This window comes from Propithecus coquereli, unplaced genomic scaffold, assembly GCF_000956105.1.
Source record: "Propithecus coquereli isolate 6110/MARCELLA unplaced genomic scaffold, Pcoq_1.0 Scaffold3, whole genome shotgun sequence".
NCBI classification, from domain to species: Eukaryota; Metazoa; Chordata; class Mammalia; order Primates; family Indriidae; genus Propithecus; species Propithecus coquereli.
This window is the reverse complement of record NW_012148618.1, coordinates 9,855,264-9,871,216: the sequence shown is the minus strand read 5'-3', so window position 1 is coordinate 9,871,216 and position 15,953 is coordinate 9,855,264. Positions and strand designations below refer to the sequence as shown.

General features: G+C 44.5%; 1 protein-coding gene across 2 annotated transcripts in view; it reads left to right on the top strand.

The window, feature by feature from the left end:
- The first annotated feature begins 1,074 nt into the window (after window positions 1-1,074).
- Window positions 1,075-15,953, top strand: part of RASGRP1 (RAS guanyl releasing protein 1 (calcium and DAG-regulated)) — a 70,946-nt gene continuing 56,067 nt past the window's right edge. Inside the window, exons 1-2 of one of the 2 annotated variants that reach the window (XM_012649175.1) lie at window positions 1,075-1,291; window positions 5,601-5,782. In XM_012649175.1, coding sequence (XP_012504629.1) covers window positions 1,257-1,291; window positions 5,601-5,782 — 217 coding nt within the window. In that variant the 5' untranslated portion in view covers window positions 1,075-1,256. The remainder of the gene's footprint in view (window positions 1,292-5,600; window positions 5,783-15,953) is intronic. The other variant, XM_012649177.1, reaches the window with a different exon arrangement.

Sequence of the window (15,953 nt, the reverse complement as noted above, 5' to 3'; positions counted from 1 at the left end):
GAGGGAGGCTTTAAGGGCCAGGACATTACAGCTAGGAAGACGACTATGATTGTGGCTAGTTATGGCATATGGCCATGACAATGAATGTTATTAGGACAGTCCAGCAGTGATTACAGGGGGTCAGACAGATCTCAATCCAAGTCATAGCTCTCTCTGCTGTTTACTAGTTGTGTGATCAGAGAAAACCTTAGTTTCGCATCTCTAAAACAGTGACCTCTTTGTATTTGGGAGGATGGATTAAACAAGGCACTGTAGCGAAAGCACTTAGCACAAGTGCACCCAATGAACATTAGCTATTGTTACTACCAACACTATCACTTAACAGGCACCGGGTGGGCCGCCGTTCTGGGCCAGGTCTCCCGCCCGCACTGAAGCTGTAAGAAAGCTCTCCCCACCCCTCCTCCTCTCCACCTTTCCCCACGTCTCCCACACCCACACACGCCGGGCAGCTGTGTCTCGCTCGATATGGATCACGCCTCCAGAGCGCACCTCCACACCGGCCGTCCTCCTCCAGGCGCAGTGCACGCATCCACCGCCCGGTCTTGCAGGCTGCTACCCAGAGACCCAAATGCGCAGGTTAAGGCAACTCCACAACTGTTGACCAGTTCCTTACCCCGACTGCCTCTGCGCCCTGACACATACGGGAGAGGCCTGGGAGGGGACAAGGCAGGGGTCCTCGGGAGCCAGACTGAAATACCCCGAGCAGCGGTGGCAGGCCGCGGGGTAGCAGGTCCCATGAGAGCAGCTACCTGAAGCCCATTTCCCGGGCTCAGGTGGAGGCGGGGGCTTGGTGGGATGCAGGGCACCTGCGAGCCTCCCCGCCTCCCCAGGTCCCCGTGGACTTAATTATTTGGCCGTGAGAGGCCGACGCCAGGCAGGGGCGAAAAGAGAACCTGGAGAGGTGCAGGCTTCTGGCCACTACCGAGGAATGGGGGCAGGTTTCGGAGAAGAGCTGCAGAGCGCCGCACGCTTCCTCCAGCCGATAACATCAGCGTTTGTCAGGTGGCTCGAGCGGGCGAGTGTGACAGCGTGCGCGCGCGCGAGTGCGAGGCTCGGGGGCGCGCTCACACAAAGTTTGTGCCTGCGAGTGCGCTCGTGCGGGCTCGCCGGCTCGGAGAGCGGCGGGCGGGCGGCCGGGGGCGCCGAGGCCCGGGGCGGACAGGGCGGGCAGGCGGCGGCGGAGGCGATGCGCCGCGCCCCGCCGAGCCCGTCCCGCCGCGCTAGGTGAGCCGGCTCCGGGCGCGCGGGCTGCGGCCATGGGCACCCTGGGCAAGGCGAGAGAGGCTCCGCGGTGAGTAGAGGCGGCGGCGGCCCTCGGGAGCGCCACTTTCCTTTCTTGGGGAAGAGGCGAACGCACAGGCGTCCCCTCCCTCTCCCCTGGGAAGTCGCCGGCCCGGCTGGGGGCGGCCGGGGGCCAGGGTCTCAGCTGAAGTCGGGTGAGACGGGCACGAAGGGCGACACGTCGGAGCGCCCGGCGCGCCGCGCGCGGGGGCTCAGGGAGAGAGCTGGGGCTGAGGGGGCGGCAGAGTTCGCCCGGCGAGACCCGGAATCGCGAGGGCAGAAGCCCTTCGCTGAGCCGGCACCCGCCCGCCGACCTCCTCCCCCAGATCCTCGCCGCCAGCACCCGGGACTCCCACTCACCGGCTTTCCGCGCCGCCCGCACCTGCCGGGCCGCGGGGCGCTGGCAGCGCCACCTGGCGCTCTCACCCGGCCCTGCCCAGGACGGCGGGCAGCGTTTGCGGCTAGCGAGCCGAGGTGGCACCGCTGGGTCGCCCCTGCTCCAGAGTAGTTTCCAGACCCTTTGGTCAGAGAGCCGTGTAACCTTCTGGGTGGGCACCTGCACTCCTCCCCTCCCCCACTGTGATTCTGGAGAGATGCTTTTGGAGTATTGGATGACAAATTGAAGGAAGAATGACAGTGTGTCAGAGGCTCTTGGAGGGAGAATGAGGCCTGGAGGGGCCAGGCGACTCTGAGTTTGTCGTCAAAGGACCAGAACCAGGCAACTGTCTGGACAATGGCCTGGCCTTGGCGTATGACTGGGTACTTCATAACCCCATTCACATAGACACTGATGTGACTGCGCCTACCCGGCCTGCACGACCGTACCCAGTAGCGACAGGAAGCTTTGCCATGCTGGACTTTCTGTATTTATAATCCCCCGAACTAAGGTTCTTGGTCCGTTATGCACTCCCTTCCCCACCCGCCATGTGTTTCCTGAGTGTCCACCAGGTACTTTGCACTATTTTGGGGGTGGGGACGACAGAACTGGAAGGAATCCTCGCTAGAAGCCAATAAAAGTCACCTTTCACTACAAAGAAAGCTGTGGAAGTTCCAGATCTCTCCCTCCATTTCGTCACTTACTCTTCAAGGCTGGATTTCATAAAAAGTTCAGCCTAAAACGGTGACCTCCACTGAGATGCCTCTGCCTGCAGAGGATTTCCCTTAAACCAGTCCAGAGTTTTGGCAGTCTCCTTCAGTAAACCCTACCGGTCCTTGGTCACTTGGAGGCTCAGAAAGCACCTTCAAGTTAATTTGTTTCTCTCAGGGTTTTGCTTTTTTAATTCACAAGGGAACTAGCCAGGAAGCATTTGGCTACTGTCCTTTAAAAATAAGCCCTTGCAGACTGAGAGGCCATTGATTCTACAGATTGATGAAACATCCTTAGACCTGCCTATAATAAAGCGTTTTATAAGTCTTTATAAATTTTATAAATCTTTATCTACCATCATTTCACCAGAAGAGACAGAGCCAACCAGTCAAGAGACTGCACAGCAAGAGAGCCAAGATTCCTAGCTCATGCTACAAATAAGCCCCATCTTCCTAGACCTCTTAGGTTGCAGTCTGGTTTTTAATACTTTCTGCTCTTCAGGTTTCTCTTGTCCGAGCCCTCTGAGTCTCTCTAACCTCGATACTTCCAAGATTACCTCTTGCACCCTTCCTTCTCTTGTTCCTTCCACTACTCCCTTCGAGTTCTTTCTTTATACCCCAGTCTCTCATAGTTCTGGTAAAAGAATCTACCTCCGAGAATCCCCTTACGAACCAAAGTGGTTTCCTTTACTGATGACAGTAGGAAACATTACTAGCGTTAGAGAACAGTGCAGGTTTATGAGTCCTAAATGGCCAGTGCCACCAACTAAGAAAATGGAGTTTTCCTTGGATCTGCAGCCCCAGCAGGAAGAGCTCTATGGGTAGATGCAGCCTCTTGTTACAGTTGTTTCCTCACCAGGGTCTAGGGAGAAGTATCGTGGAAGGCCTGAAAGAGACTTCTGCTATGAATGACTTTATTTTCATCTTTTTCCTACTCTGCCTTTGGTGGAGGTCTGAATGCTGAACAGGCAGCAGCTGAGGCAGAAAGCTGACTAATCCCAACACTGGACAAGAAGCCCCAGGTTTAGAGCATTATCAGCGATTCCAGGAAGAAAAAGGAGGCAAGCTGGGGAGCATGGCGTAGGCTATAGGAGGCTGGTTTCCAGTGGGCCTCTGCACCAGGAGCCAGTCACGTCACCCTTCTGAGCCTGGACCTCCATGTCTATGGGTGAGGGGTTTGCAAAATAACCATGAAGTGTCCACGTAGCTCTGAGGTCCTGGGGATAGTTCTGGGGACCCGCAAAAGGAGCAGGGGCTGAGATTCAGCGTTTATGTTATCAGCTGTGCTTTTGAAGGATTTCACTTTTGTTTTAAATTGAATTGACCTTTTTAGCCTCTCTGTGATGGTCTACTTACTAATTCTGATGGTCTACTTACTAATTCCAGGCACAGTAAAAATTTGTCAAATGAATAAAGCCGGAGAGATGCCAAGTACAAATTCCAGATCTAGCACATGTGAATTGTATAACCTTGGCTATGTCATTTAGCATTTTTTAGATTCTGTTTCAACATCATGAAATGGAGATAACATCTTTCTGGGCTGTAAGCTTCAGAGACAGTGTAAATCCCCAGCATAGTGTCTGCCACAGCATAGGTACTGAATTCATGGTGGCCATTATTATTTTGTTTTCCGATTATTATTTTGTTCTCAGATACTGATCTGATTCTGGAGCTATCACAGGGTCTGGGTAAAAAATCAGTAATGGCCAGAAACTTTGATTGAGTCCTGTGCCACCAACTTGATCTTTTAGGAATTACTGCCTTGAGTTAGCAGATGCCCAGTAGCCAGTTGTTGATTCAGTTTTGTGGGACCCACCCCAGGTCAGAATAGAGCCCAGCAGCAGAGCAGCACTCTAGAGCTAGTTTGAACTAGATCCCAAAGGGCCAGGGTGCACCTCCACAAGTCTGGCTGCATACTGAGTGGCCACACAGTTCTGTAGCACACTGTCTTTTAGCAGGCTGGTTTCCCAAACCCACGTGTGCCCAGCATTTTATTTTAATCTTAGCACTTCTTCAGCCCCTTCTGGGTAGAAGCTTTCCTAAACACTCCCCTGGAACTGCTTCTCCCACCTCTGAGAACATCACATTTCTTACCCTTGACACTCATAGGACACTTAAGATTTACATAGTTACCTTTTCATTATCTCAGTCTGATTCTCCAGCTAGATTTTTGCATTAAGGGACTTCTAGATAGCCTTTATATAACAACAGCTAACATAATATTTTATAGTTTACATAGTAATCTCATATAGTCTATCTCACTGTGGTCCCCCCTGGTCCATCACAATGTCTTACTCATAGACATTGTGATCATAAGCACTTATTGATTAGTCAGTGCCATTATAATATATAGTGAGCAGTTAAAGTTGTGGATCTGAGGTATATTTCTTTTTTTCTTCTCTTCTTGCTAGGTCATGATAAAGCTAAATATGAATGAATGATGGTCCACTGGAGTCCTAAGCCATTTCCAGATCCAAACTTGTCTTTTTTTACATTTAGTTCTGGAACAAAGCTCTCATAGCTCTGCTTTTTTAATCATTAAGAACCCAAATAAGGACTTGATAGAATGATGTTTAGTAATAAAGATGACTCATAATGATTGCTTATATCATCAATGATGGAAACAGGGTCTTAAAACCAACCAAAATTTGTAAGAAAGGCAGGACTCATTAAAATCTAAACACCACCACCATAACCCCTCACTTCCTGCACATGGGTCCTTAGTCTTTGACTTTTTCCCCAACGTCCTTAAAGATGTTTCCAAGGCTGCCTGAGCTTGTGTAGCATCTCTGGTATTGCTCAAGATGAATGAAGTTAGCTGAAGATGAGACCAACTTAAACAATTCTTAAGAACCAAGTCAGTGGCCTAGCAGCTAAAGGAGAAAATTACTGCTAGGAGATAAAGACTGCCGAGATACAGTCTTGCCTCTGCCTTTTCCCTTAGGGAACTGGGAGACAGTAGGATGCAGCAATCCTAACGCCAGGGTGAAGAGCCCCAGTTGCAACCCTGAAATCTCACCTTGTCGTTTGCTGGGGACATGTCTCTTTAACAGCCAACCAGTCCGTTTGATGGATATGCTAAGTGGGAGGAGTATGTCTTCTATCAGCTGGACTCCCAGGATTAATTGTCTTATCTCCATTCCCTTCCTCTCCAATCTGCCTTCAGAGCATGGAGCTGCCAGTTTGTCCCCTAGCTGCTCTGCTTGCCCTCACTGCCTTCTCTCTTCCCCCAGGAAACCTCATGGCTGCAGAGCTGCCCCTAAAGCAAGACTAGAGGCGAAGCCCGCCAACAGCCCCTTCCCCTCCCATCCCAGCCTGGCCCAGATCACTCAGTTCCGAATGATGGTGTCTCTGGGACATTTAGCCAAAGGAGCCAGCCTGGACGATCTCATTGACAGCTGCATTCAATCTTTTGGTGAGTTGGCTAACTGCCTACATGCATAATAATTGCTATATTACTTTGTTCTTCCTTAAAAGTGCTTTATAGAATAGCAACCTGGATTGTATTTTGGCTTTAAAAATAGCTTTTGAGCCTTTGAAATGTTGGAGACAGTCTGCAGAGCCTATGGCACATGACTATGTGGGTGTAATAGGTCGTGATGAGAAGTGCAATTTAAAGTGAGAAAAGTTACTGAGGAGAGTTTGCATTTCCATTTTTCTTAGGATGGAGGTTTTTCTCGTGATGGAAAAATATCATAAAATGATATTGTGCATCTGGTGCTTTGACACTTTTCTGTTCTTTTGTTCTTGGGGCTTGTAAAGACTGTGTTACTTGAGCAAATGTTACCAAATAGAAATTTGAATCATACGGAGAAATAAAGTCTCAGTAATTCCCCTTACAATCTGGAAGGTCGTCGTGGAATAGGGAAGGACTGGGTAACTGGAGAATGTCGGTGCCTAGCAGATAGTGGTTCTAAACGTTGTGATGAGGGTAAGGGGCCGGGAGGCCAACGTGCAGCCACACGCGCTGTCGGGGTGACTCAGGCACTGCACTCTGTACTCACCTTGAAGGATGTGCGGCTTAGTGTGGCTGACAAGCAATTATCTGAAAAGATTTCTTTAAAATTTTATAAGCACTTTCTTTTGATTGTTATTTGTGAAAGAGTGATTGAAAAGTATGTACTTCATATTTGTTCCCTTCCAGAAAAGGAATGCTTAAAATGGATGGCTTTCAATGAAATCTTTGAGTTCAAAGACTTCCAGCTTCACATTCCCAGTGTGCGGCTTGTTGTGTCCTCCCTCTCCTGTTGTGACGCCCTTGAGCCCCTGTGGCTCAGCTCAGATACCTCAGCCCCCGGAGCCTCCTGGGAAGCCAAGGGGAGGCTGAATCAGATCCCAGGCAGCACAAGATTAGATCTCAGAAGTAGGGACTATTGGCTGGACATGTTTAGTGCTTGCTCAGACCTTATTTATAGAATTGGGAAACATTTGACATTTTAGGGATATGCATTTAGTACAATTTAGTACATTGAACATTTTCAACTATTTCGAGATTGGTTTAAAGTAATGGTTCTCAAACATTAATGCATCAGAATCATGTGGAGGGTTTTTTTTTTGTTTTTTATTTTTTTTTTTAAATAACACAGACTGCTGGGTCCCACCCCAAAGTTTCTGCTCCAGTAGGTCTGGGGTGGGGCCCAACAATTTGCGTTTCTAACAAGTTCCCGGGTGATGCTGATGCAGCTGAGACAAAAACCCCACTTTGAGGGTCACTGCTTTAAAGTGTTGTTTGTTGTAGACTTTTTAACTTGGAAAGAGGGAGAATTTTTGTTATTACCAGCTTAGCTTTAAATTTTAATTAAATTTATTTACACTTTAATCTTTCAGTTAAGTCTGAATTTGGGTACAGAATGAATGGTTTTCTCTTTTAAAATAATCTCCTTAGAAAATGTACACGAAGGGGGATAAACTAGAAGACAGTGGGGACCAGGGGAAGCGTGGCAGGCGAGGAGCCATTATTCGTCGTGTCCTTCACTGGCACCTAGTTCCCGACTTTAGTAAACTGCAAAGTTCCTTACACCTTTTTGTAGTCATATTTCCTGGGCTTTAGCAGGGCACTGTGACTGTTTCATGACTAAGGATTTTCATTCTATTTCACTTTTGAAAAAAGTGGGACCAAAAATGTATTTGTCATACTATCTTCCTCTCCTGCCAATAATACAGCTACTGGCTGAGTTCAGGACTGTTTTCCTAGCCTTCAAATAATTGTGACATCCAACTTGAAAAATACATGACTGATTCTGAAGTCCTTTTCCAAAATAACCAAGCCTAATCCACTCCTCTCAACAAATCCTACAAGGGAAATGATATATTGTTTTCTGGAATGTGTTGAACTGAAAAAAGTGCCTTAAAACCCAAGAGCTGTAAAAAAAAAAAAAAAATCCTATTGAGTCTTTTATCCACGATCAGGAAGCATTGATTACTCCCCTAGCTGCATCTGACACTGTGCTGGGCAGTACACACAAGGAGAATTACAGTGACCAAACACCTCTTCCGTTAGAGCTTATAACACCTGAAAACTGCACTGTTCAGGAAAAAATATGTACAACGGACAGGGCGATAATACACAAAGGCGTGCAGGAAGAATAAGTTTTTCATAGCGTGTAGAGTTTGAGTAAGTGCACTTCACAGGTGAGGACGTAGACTAAGGAGAACGGCCTCCATTTGTTCACGTCCCTCTCGGGCCATGAGAACACTGTGGGAACTCAGGGAAGAGCTCTGGATTTTGTGTATTACGTACTGCAGTTTCTTGTCACGGAATTTACAGGAAAGAGGCGAAAAAGAAAAGACACTCCGTCTGGAGGGAGAAGGAGAGAGCACATTTGGTCTGTGATTTTCACTCTCCTCTTGCTCTGTGTGTGTGCGCTTGGGGCTTGGAGCTGAGCTACGGAGGGGTCAGAGCCGGGAGCAGCAGCAGAGCTTACGACAGAAACCATGGCAGAGGACGCACCTGTGCGTCTGTGGGTCTCCTTACCGGTGATCTGGGACGAGGACAGAGTGAGGCTGATGCTTCTCTTGAACCTTATCTTGCTGGTTATTTTCACAGGTTTGTATAGAAAAGTGTTGGTTTAGATTAAAGCAATCTAGCTTAGTTATTTTGTTAATGAGTTTAGATGTCTTCTCATTTTAATACCTGTGAAAGAGAGGGAGACCATACAGAAGTGTGGGGAAAAATTATTATTATTGGTACTCTCTTGCTTTAGACCCTGATTTCACCTACTCCCACCAACTTGAAAAAAAGAAGAAAAAAACTATTTTAAAGACTGGCTAATTAATTGTTAATTTACTTTCTACTGCCTTCTCAACCTCACTTTCTTGCTTTTAGGAGGTTTGAATTGGCTAAAGCTCTGCTGTCAAGTACAGTAGCCACTAGCCACATGTGGCTATTTTCATATTCATTTCAATTAATTAAGGTTAAATGTAAAATTCCTAAGCCTCACTAGCCATAGGTCAGGTGACCAATAGCCACATGTGGTGGCTACTGCTGGGCAGAGTAAATAGAGACTATTTCCATTGTTGTAGAAAGTCTGCTGGACAGTGCTGGAGAGGGTTGATGATTGACTTGAAGGGGAAAAGCAATACATTCCAGAAAAAAGATTTTCTGGAAACTGTGGGATTTGCATTTTGCTAGCATTACTAGGTAACAGCCTGAATATTGCTTAAAGCATCATGGGCATTCAGAAGTCTTTACTGATGGTTATCGCTTTAGCATTATTAACCATTAATTACCACCCACACTGTTCTCAGAAGAAGGACTTACTATAATGCTTTTAAGAACAGGTAGCCAGTATGTGCAAATTAAGGGTACTTTTGAAGGCCTCTAGCAAGCTTCCCAATGTCACATACAAGGTTACAGATCTGTGATTAGAAGCTTAGAACCTTGGGTCATAGTTCATCGTTTTAACCATGAAACAACCTCCTCCCACCTTCTGTTTTAATCAGAGGTCAGGCTTTACATTCTCAGCGTATTATTGCTAGTTAATCCACTCTGCAGCTAGCAAATGAGGCAAATCATCACAACCTGTTACACATGTCAGATATACGTGAATCACGCACTCTGTTTCAGAGGTAGAAAAGACCTATGAGATCATCTGGGCATTTAAAATTTTTTTCACTTTGCGAGAGGGCTGCCAGCATTTGGGGCTGAATGGAAGGCTTCCAGTGTCCAAGTTCGCAAAGCTCTTTCCTTGTCCCCCTCTCAGTGCTAGACAACTTCTGATAGCATCATAAAGACAACTGCACACCTGCCCCAGAAAGGGACCTCTCAGCAAGTAGACCTCCTGGCGGGGTATGGGAATGAACTCACTGTTTCCTTTTACCTGTCAGTGTAAAGGGAAATGCATTCTATTATATTTATGGAGTATCTTTTATTTCTTGGAGTTCCGTTTGTATTGATTTTCTTTAATACTCAAAAGAACTCTGTAATAGGCAGGTCAGGTATTATTATCTCCTTTGAACAAACAAGAATAAATCAAGACTCTGAGAATTGAAACAACTTGCCTCCTGCCCCCAGTCCCAAGGCAAACCATGCTGCTCATATTTCCCTTCCCCTGTCCCTAGCAACCTGAGCTGGGGCAAGCTCAGGCCTCTCCCCTAAGACAGGCCTTCCTGTGCTCAGGAGAGACCTGTGTGCCACATAAGACAGACCTGAATCCTGTGCCCACCCTTCTGCAGGCCTGGCCTCCCCCAGATTAGAAATTAAACTCATGTGTAAGAAATATTTTTTGGACTCTGTCTATATACCAGACATCTGCCTGAAATTCTCCATTGAGCAAAGTATGAATCAATGAACTACTGTGTGCGTTGTACTCTTTCTATCCAAGGACCTCCCAAACTAGAAATACCCCCCAAAATAATACGTATGTTTGAATAGTTGGATGTTAAAAGCATTGCATAGATCTCAGCTTATTAAAGGTAAAATACTACATCTGTTTTTAAAATTGGAGCCAAGAAAGGCAAACACACACTTGTAGGGACCACAGTTCCCCCTGTGGGAAAGGAAAGATTAGGTATTTCTTACCACTCTGCAACGTGGTCTGCGCACCAAAGCAAGGTACGCAAAGGCAACAGGAGCACAAGACCAGAAGCCAAGGTCCATGACATCAATGGGCGTGTAGACCCAACAATAGGCAACTCGAAGGAACAAAGTCACATGTAGTGTCAGGAAGGGGCCTGAAGCCTTAGCCACTGATGACAGGAGCTATGTGAAGAATTCAACTGTCCCAGAAGCCTCCTCAGTGGAACCCTCAGTCACTGTGAGTCAGGACCACAGGGTTTCATATTTAAAGGATGGTGTTTGGGGCACCCACATTCTAAAGGCTTCTAGGCATCAGAGCAGCTCCCAGGTATTCTTGGCCCTCTAGAATGTGTTAGCATTATATGATTGGATGCTATTTATTCTGAAGAGCCCTCTGCTGCATCTTTGACAGGCTGGTGTCACCCTGTGCCCCTGGCTGGTGCGTCTGTTCCATGAGCATGAGTTTCAGTGACTGCCAGGCCTGAGGAAGGAGGAGATGGGAAATCCCCTTGTCTCTCCTCTGTACTGTCCTGTGTCGTACTGTTAATAGCAGCCCTCCCTCTGCAGAGAACAGAGGCAGTCTTAAAAATGCTTAGGCATAAGTTAGACAATGTCTCAGGAATTCTCAGCATTTTAGTTTGGGTAATCCATCCAGAGAGATGAGTTTTACTGCTTAGAGAAAGAGAGAGACAGGCAGACAGACAGGACTGACAGTGGCTGAACACTCACTTACCATGGTTCTGCAGGGGCCTGAGTCTTTACCTGAATTCACCCAGTTCATCTTTCCAACAACCCCGCAAGTTGGATATTATTTTGCTCTTTTAACTAATAGGAAATTGAAGATCAGAGAAGTTAAATGACCCGTGCAAAATGGTCCATCTCTTTAGGGAGAGAGCCGCTGAGATCTGAACTCTGGTCAGTTTTTCTCTGAGGCTCATGTTCTCTTCCTGCTACACAAGAGATTCTCCAACTTCAGCATGAGGAATAATCGTCAGGGGAGTTATGTTAGACATTCAGATTCCTAACAGTCAAACTTAGAGATTTTTATTCAGCCAGCAGTCACTGTGGTTTTGTTGGAGGTGACCCATGAACTGGTTTTGAGAAATCCTGTCCTATTGCACACTTGTTTCCTAAATATCTCAGAGCATTTTCTTAGGCTTTCTAGGAAAACATAGAAAACATGAAGGGCACAGATCTCTGGAGAAGCAATAGAGCATTTAAGTTTTCCAGCTTTCTGAACTAGAAAGGCACATGGTGAAGCCAGCCTCTTGGAGATCCCTAAAGTAATCCTGCCAGGTCTAATTAGAGAGAGACTCTACCTGTGGGCAGGTTTGAAACCCTAGGACCACTTCTGTCAGATTTTTCTGCATTTCCCTTGCTTCTCACTATAGTAAACTCTCTACAAAACTTGTAGCCTATCTATCTTTTGCCATGGAATTAAAAAGAACGTGGATGTTTGTTATAACTACAATTGGATTTTTGCACTCAAAGGCAACATTCCTAGTGTGCATTTCCACCTTTATGCCACACGCCTGTTTCCTGGGTGCTGTACGTGCTTGCTCCTTAACTTACACCCATCCCCCATGAGTCAGAGGCCTACAAGTAGTGGCTTAGCTGGGGAGGAGCTGGAGCGGTGCTTCGCCTGAGTACTCCTCCAAAAGTGCCACTTTGCCAACAGATTCTTTAAGGCACTATGTTGGCGTAAAGGTTATTAAGTCCGTGATGAAAACACATTAGGAAACAGTATGAAAGCAAAAACAGTCTGTTTGATAATTGACAGAAACAGCAGTGGTTGGACCCTGAGACCTCTGGAGAAGGTCATCTAAAGTACAGACTCACATGTACCCTCCTGATGTTAGACTCTGTCCACTTCTGCCTGGTGCAGTTACAACTGCTAGACTTTGTGCCTTGTTCTGCAGTTACGGTGAGATTGGGCTGCAACCTCGTTGTGGTTGGGAGGGAAAGAACTGGGCAAGAGCAAGAGTGTAAGCAGGGCCAGCTGTGTGGGCACACCACCTGGGAACATGCATGCACCCCACATTTGGTTTAATGCTGTTACAGTCTCGAGATTCTTAATAATTTTTGATCGAGGGGTACCCCCATTTTTCATTGCACTGAGTCCCACCAACTGTGTAGTAGGTAGTGAGTATAAGAGTCACAAGACCAGAAGGCAAAAGTAATTTGCCATGTGCTAAAGATACACAGAATGATACTGTTTTATGTCTTATTGTTTTTTTCTTTATATAGAGAGAAAATTGTGAAAAAGTTTCATTATCTCCTAGCAGTGGTGTGCTGGACTGGTTTATACCAACTCATAAAAGCAGATTGTTACATTTTCAGGAATTTTGTAAGCCTATTGTTAAACACAGCCATGATTAAAAATTATATACACTTACATTAAATTATATTAAAAACAAAGGTATGAAATACTCAAAACTCATCACTTCCTAGTACATTACCACATTTTACTATTAGCTTTGCTTTTGAGATTATGTCTATTATATAACCGTATCTATGTGGTATAAGTGCTATATAATGGTATGCTACTGTACATCTTTTCCCAGCTCTGTGTACAGTGAAGTCATGCTAGTAGCTTGACACTGCCTATGTTGGAAGTATTTATACTGTGGAAATCAACAAACACTACTAATCATGGGTCCTTCTTTAATCCCACCACTGGAGAGCCCATTGTTAAACATTTACCAGCACTCCACCCTCTCTTGGATACAGAGGATGCTTCCATAGCAAAGTATTAAGGTGGGAAGGGAACCTAGAAACTTGGGAATTTTATATCACCTAATTGGGAAAAAGTAATAATTCTGCCATTGTTTTGCTTCTTTCACCTACTTATCTTATAAAACAAACTCTTCATGCATTCTTCAAAGAAAAGGAACAATACACCTTAGAGATAAATATCAGTAAGGTTGAGATGTTTTCTTAAAGTGACAATGGAGCTTAAAAACTAAAACAAACTAAAACTGAGAGATTCTCATTCTGGAGTCAAAGTTATCATTCTGGGTTTTTATTGCTTTAATTCACCTCTAAGATTAAATCATCCCTTGTTTCTGACCAACCAAACCTCAATTTTGTGAACTTTTGTTCTCCCTGTATTATATGCTATCCGTATTTGTTTCTGATTCCATCTGTTTAATCATTTGCCTTCATTTCCCACTACGTGGTAATAGGCACTATTGAAGCATAAATCAAGCTTTCATTGAATGTGTTTTCATAAGTGTGTTTGCTAACCATATTACCAATTTTATGAACTGCCTGTTCATATCCTTTGCCTTTTTATCACTTTCTGCTTAATGCTTTTATTATTAGAGGTTGGCAAAAGCTTTTTAAATAAAAAGCTGTTAGGCCGGGCGCAGTGGCTCATGCCTGTAATCCTAGCTCTCTGGGAGGCCGAGGCGGGCGGATTGTTTGAGCTCAGGAGTTCGAAACCAGCCTGAGCAAGAGCAAGACCCCATCTCTACTAAAAAAATAGAAAGAAATTAATCGGACAACTAAAAATATATAGAAAAAACTAGCCAGGCATGGTGGCGCATGCCTGTTGTCCCAGCTACTCGGGAGGCTGAGGCAGGAGGATTGCTTGAGTCCAGGAGTTTGAGGTTGCTACGAGCTAAGATGACGCCATGGCACTCTAGCCCGCGCAACACAGTGAGACTTTGTCTCAAAAAAAAAAGAAAAAAAAAGGCTGTTAACTCTTTGAATATCATTTTCTACAGGTATTTTTTTTCCTATTCCCATTTCCATTTTTATGTTGATTTTAGTAGTAATGTGTAGAAATTTTACATTTTCGTGTGGTTAAATTTGTCCATGTTTCCTTTTGTTTTAGAAATCTTTTATTCTAAACTTTAAAAATATCCCTATTCCAAAGATTTGGGGACTATTCCATTGTCATTTTAATCAAAGTTTTATTAAATCCAGTGAAGACACTAGCATACGCTGTTGTGGGTGATCAGTAAAAGTTTGTCAATAAGTTATTGCTGGAGAAAAAGAGGCCTTCAGTTTTATTTCTGAGATTGTCATTGGCTTAAAACCACAGGGCTTAGACAGTTCTACCTCGTAATTCAGAGCCTCAGTTTCCCCTCATTGTGATATTGTTGAAATGATTTCTGAGACTAAAAATGTCCGGGAGAAGATGTAGTGAGGGCTCATTCATGATATTGAATGTGAACTTGAAGAAAGTCCTTCAGGAATTTGTGTATTTAAAGGTGGTGCTTTTGATCTGTTTAAAGAGCCAATATCCTTAGGGTGGAGTCTCAGAAACCCAACCAAGTTTAAATCCATTTTTTCTAAATTAGTTAATATGAACCGGACTCTATATAATTCTTGCATAGACTTTTTTCATTGTGGTAAAACACACGTAATGTAAAATCAACCACTTACATAAACTTTTAAAATATTTTAGTAATAGCTAACTTTTGAGTATTTACTATGAACAACACAGTGTTACTGTATTATATACATATTCTCATTTAATTCCCAGTATTTTATAAGTTCTTATATTTATACAGATTTAACTGTAACTCAGCTCTCATACTTACTTTTTTAAATTTAAATAACTTTTACAATTATTCTTGTTCACTATAGAAAATTTAGAAAATACAGACTAACAAAAAGAAGAAAACAGCAGTCACCCATTCTATCACCAAGAGCAAGATAAGCATTGTCAACACTCTTGGCTGTATCTTTCTATAATCACATTAACTTTTTGATAGTAGATTCACTATAATTAACTCTGCTTTCCATAATTTACATTTTAAACAATTAAGAACTTGAAATCAACATTAGTATCTATGAAGAGGTATGGTAGCACACAAGGTTGCTGTTCTATCCTAAAATTGATTTGAAAATAATTCTGGCATAATCACTTCAAATAGTGGACATAAAAGGCAAGGTTGCTTGGCAACTGAAATGATGCTAATAAGGAATTAAAAGCATTACAAGAAGAGTACTCAGATCTTTCCAATGCTAAATGTTAATTACAATAACTAGCTGATTACAGTTGTAGTAAATGAAGGAAACAAAAAAAATTTCCACTAACTTAAATTCTAGGTGTGAGCTTTCTTTTTCTGTGTATGATGAAAGTGAGAATGGGATTTGTTGAAGAGAAGCTTTCTAAGAGAATCTTAAGAAATAGCAACTGGGGGAGACACACAGCAGAAACACGAAGATACCACAGTTTGGTACTGGTGGGGTCCTTCTGTGGCGTGGAAGAGATGGTGGGCAGCAGTGTGGGGGAGGCCGTGTTGTCTACTTTGTTTTTTTCCAGAAAGTGGTCAAAGGCCCTGGGGAGATTGCTGGTTTTGCTAGAATCTTCAAGCAGAAGATGCTGCCGGGGTGGAGGTTAACTTGGAGGAACACTGTGATTAATTGAAATGGACAAAGGCGTAGAGACTAGAGGGGAAGAGGGAAGCAGAGATGGTCAGTTTTGTGGTGGAGGAGAGAGTGCAGTAATCAGGGTAGTAAGGCAGCCATGGATGAAGCCATGTGAGAATTTATAAAAGATACATCCTTAACCCAGAAAGTGAGAATTTCTGGGTGGAGGAGCAAATGGAACTAT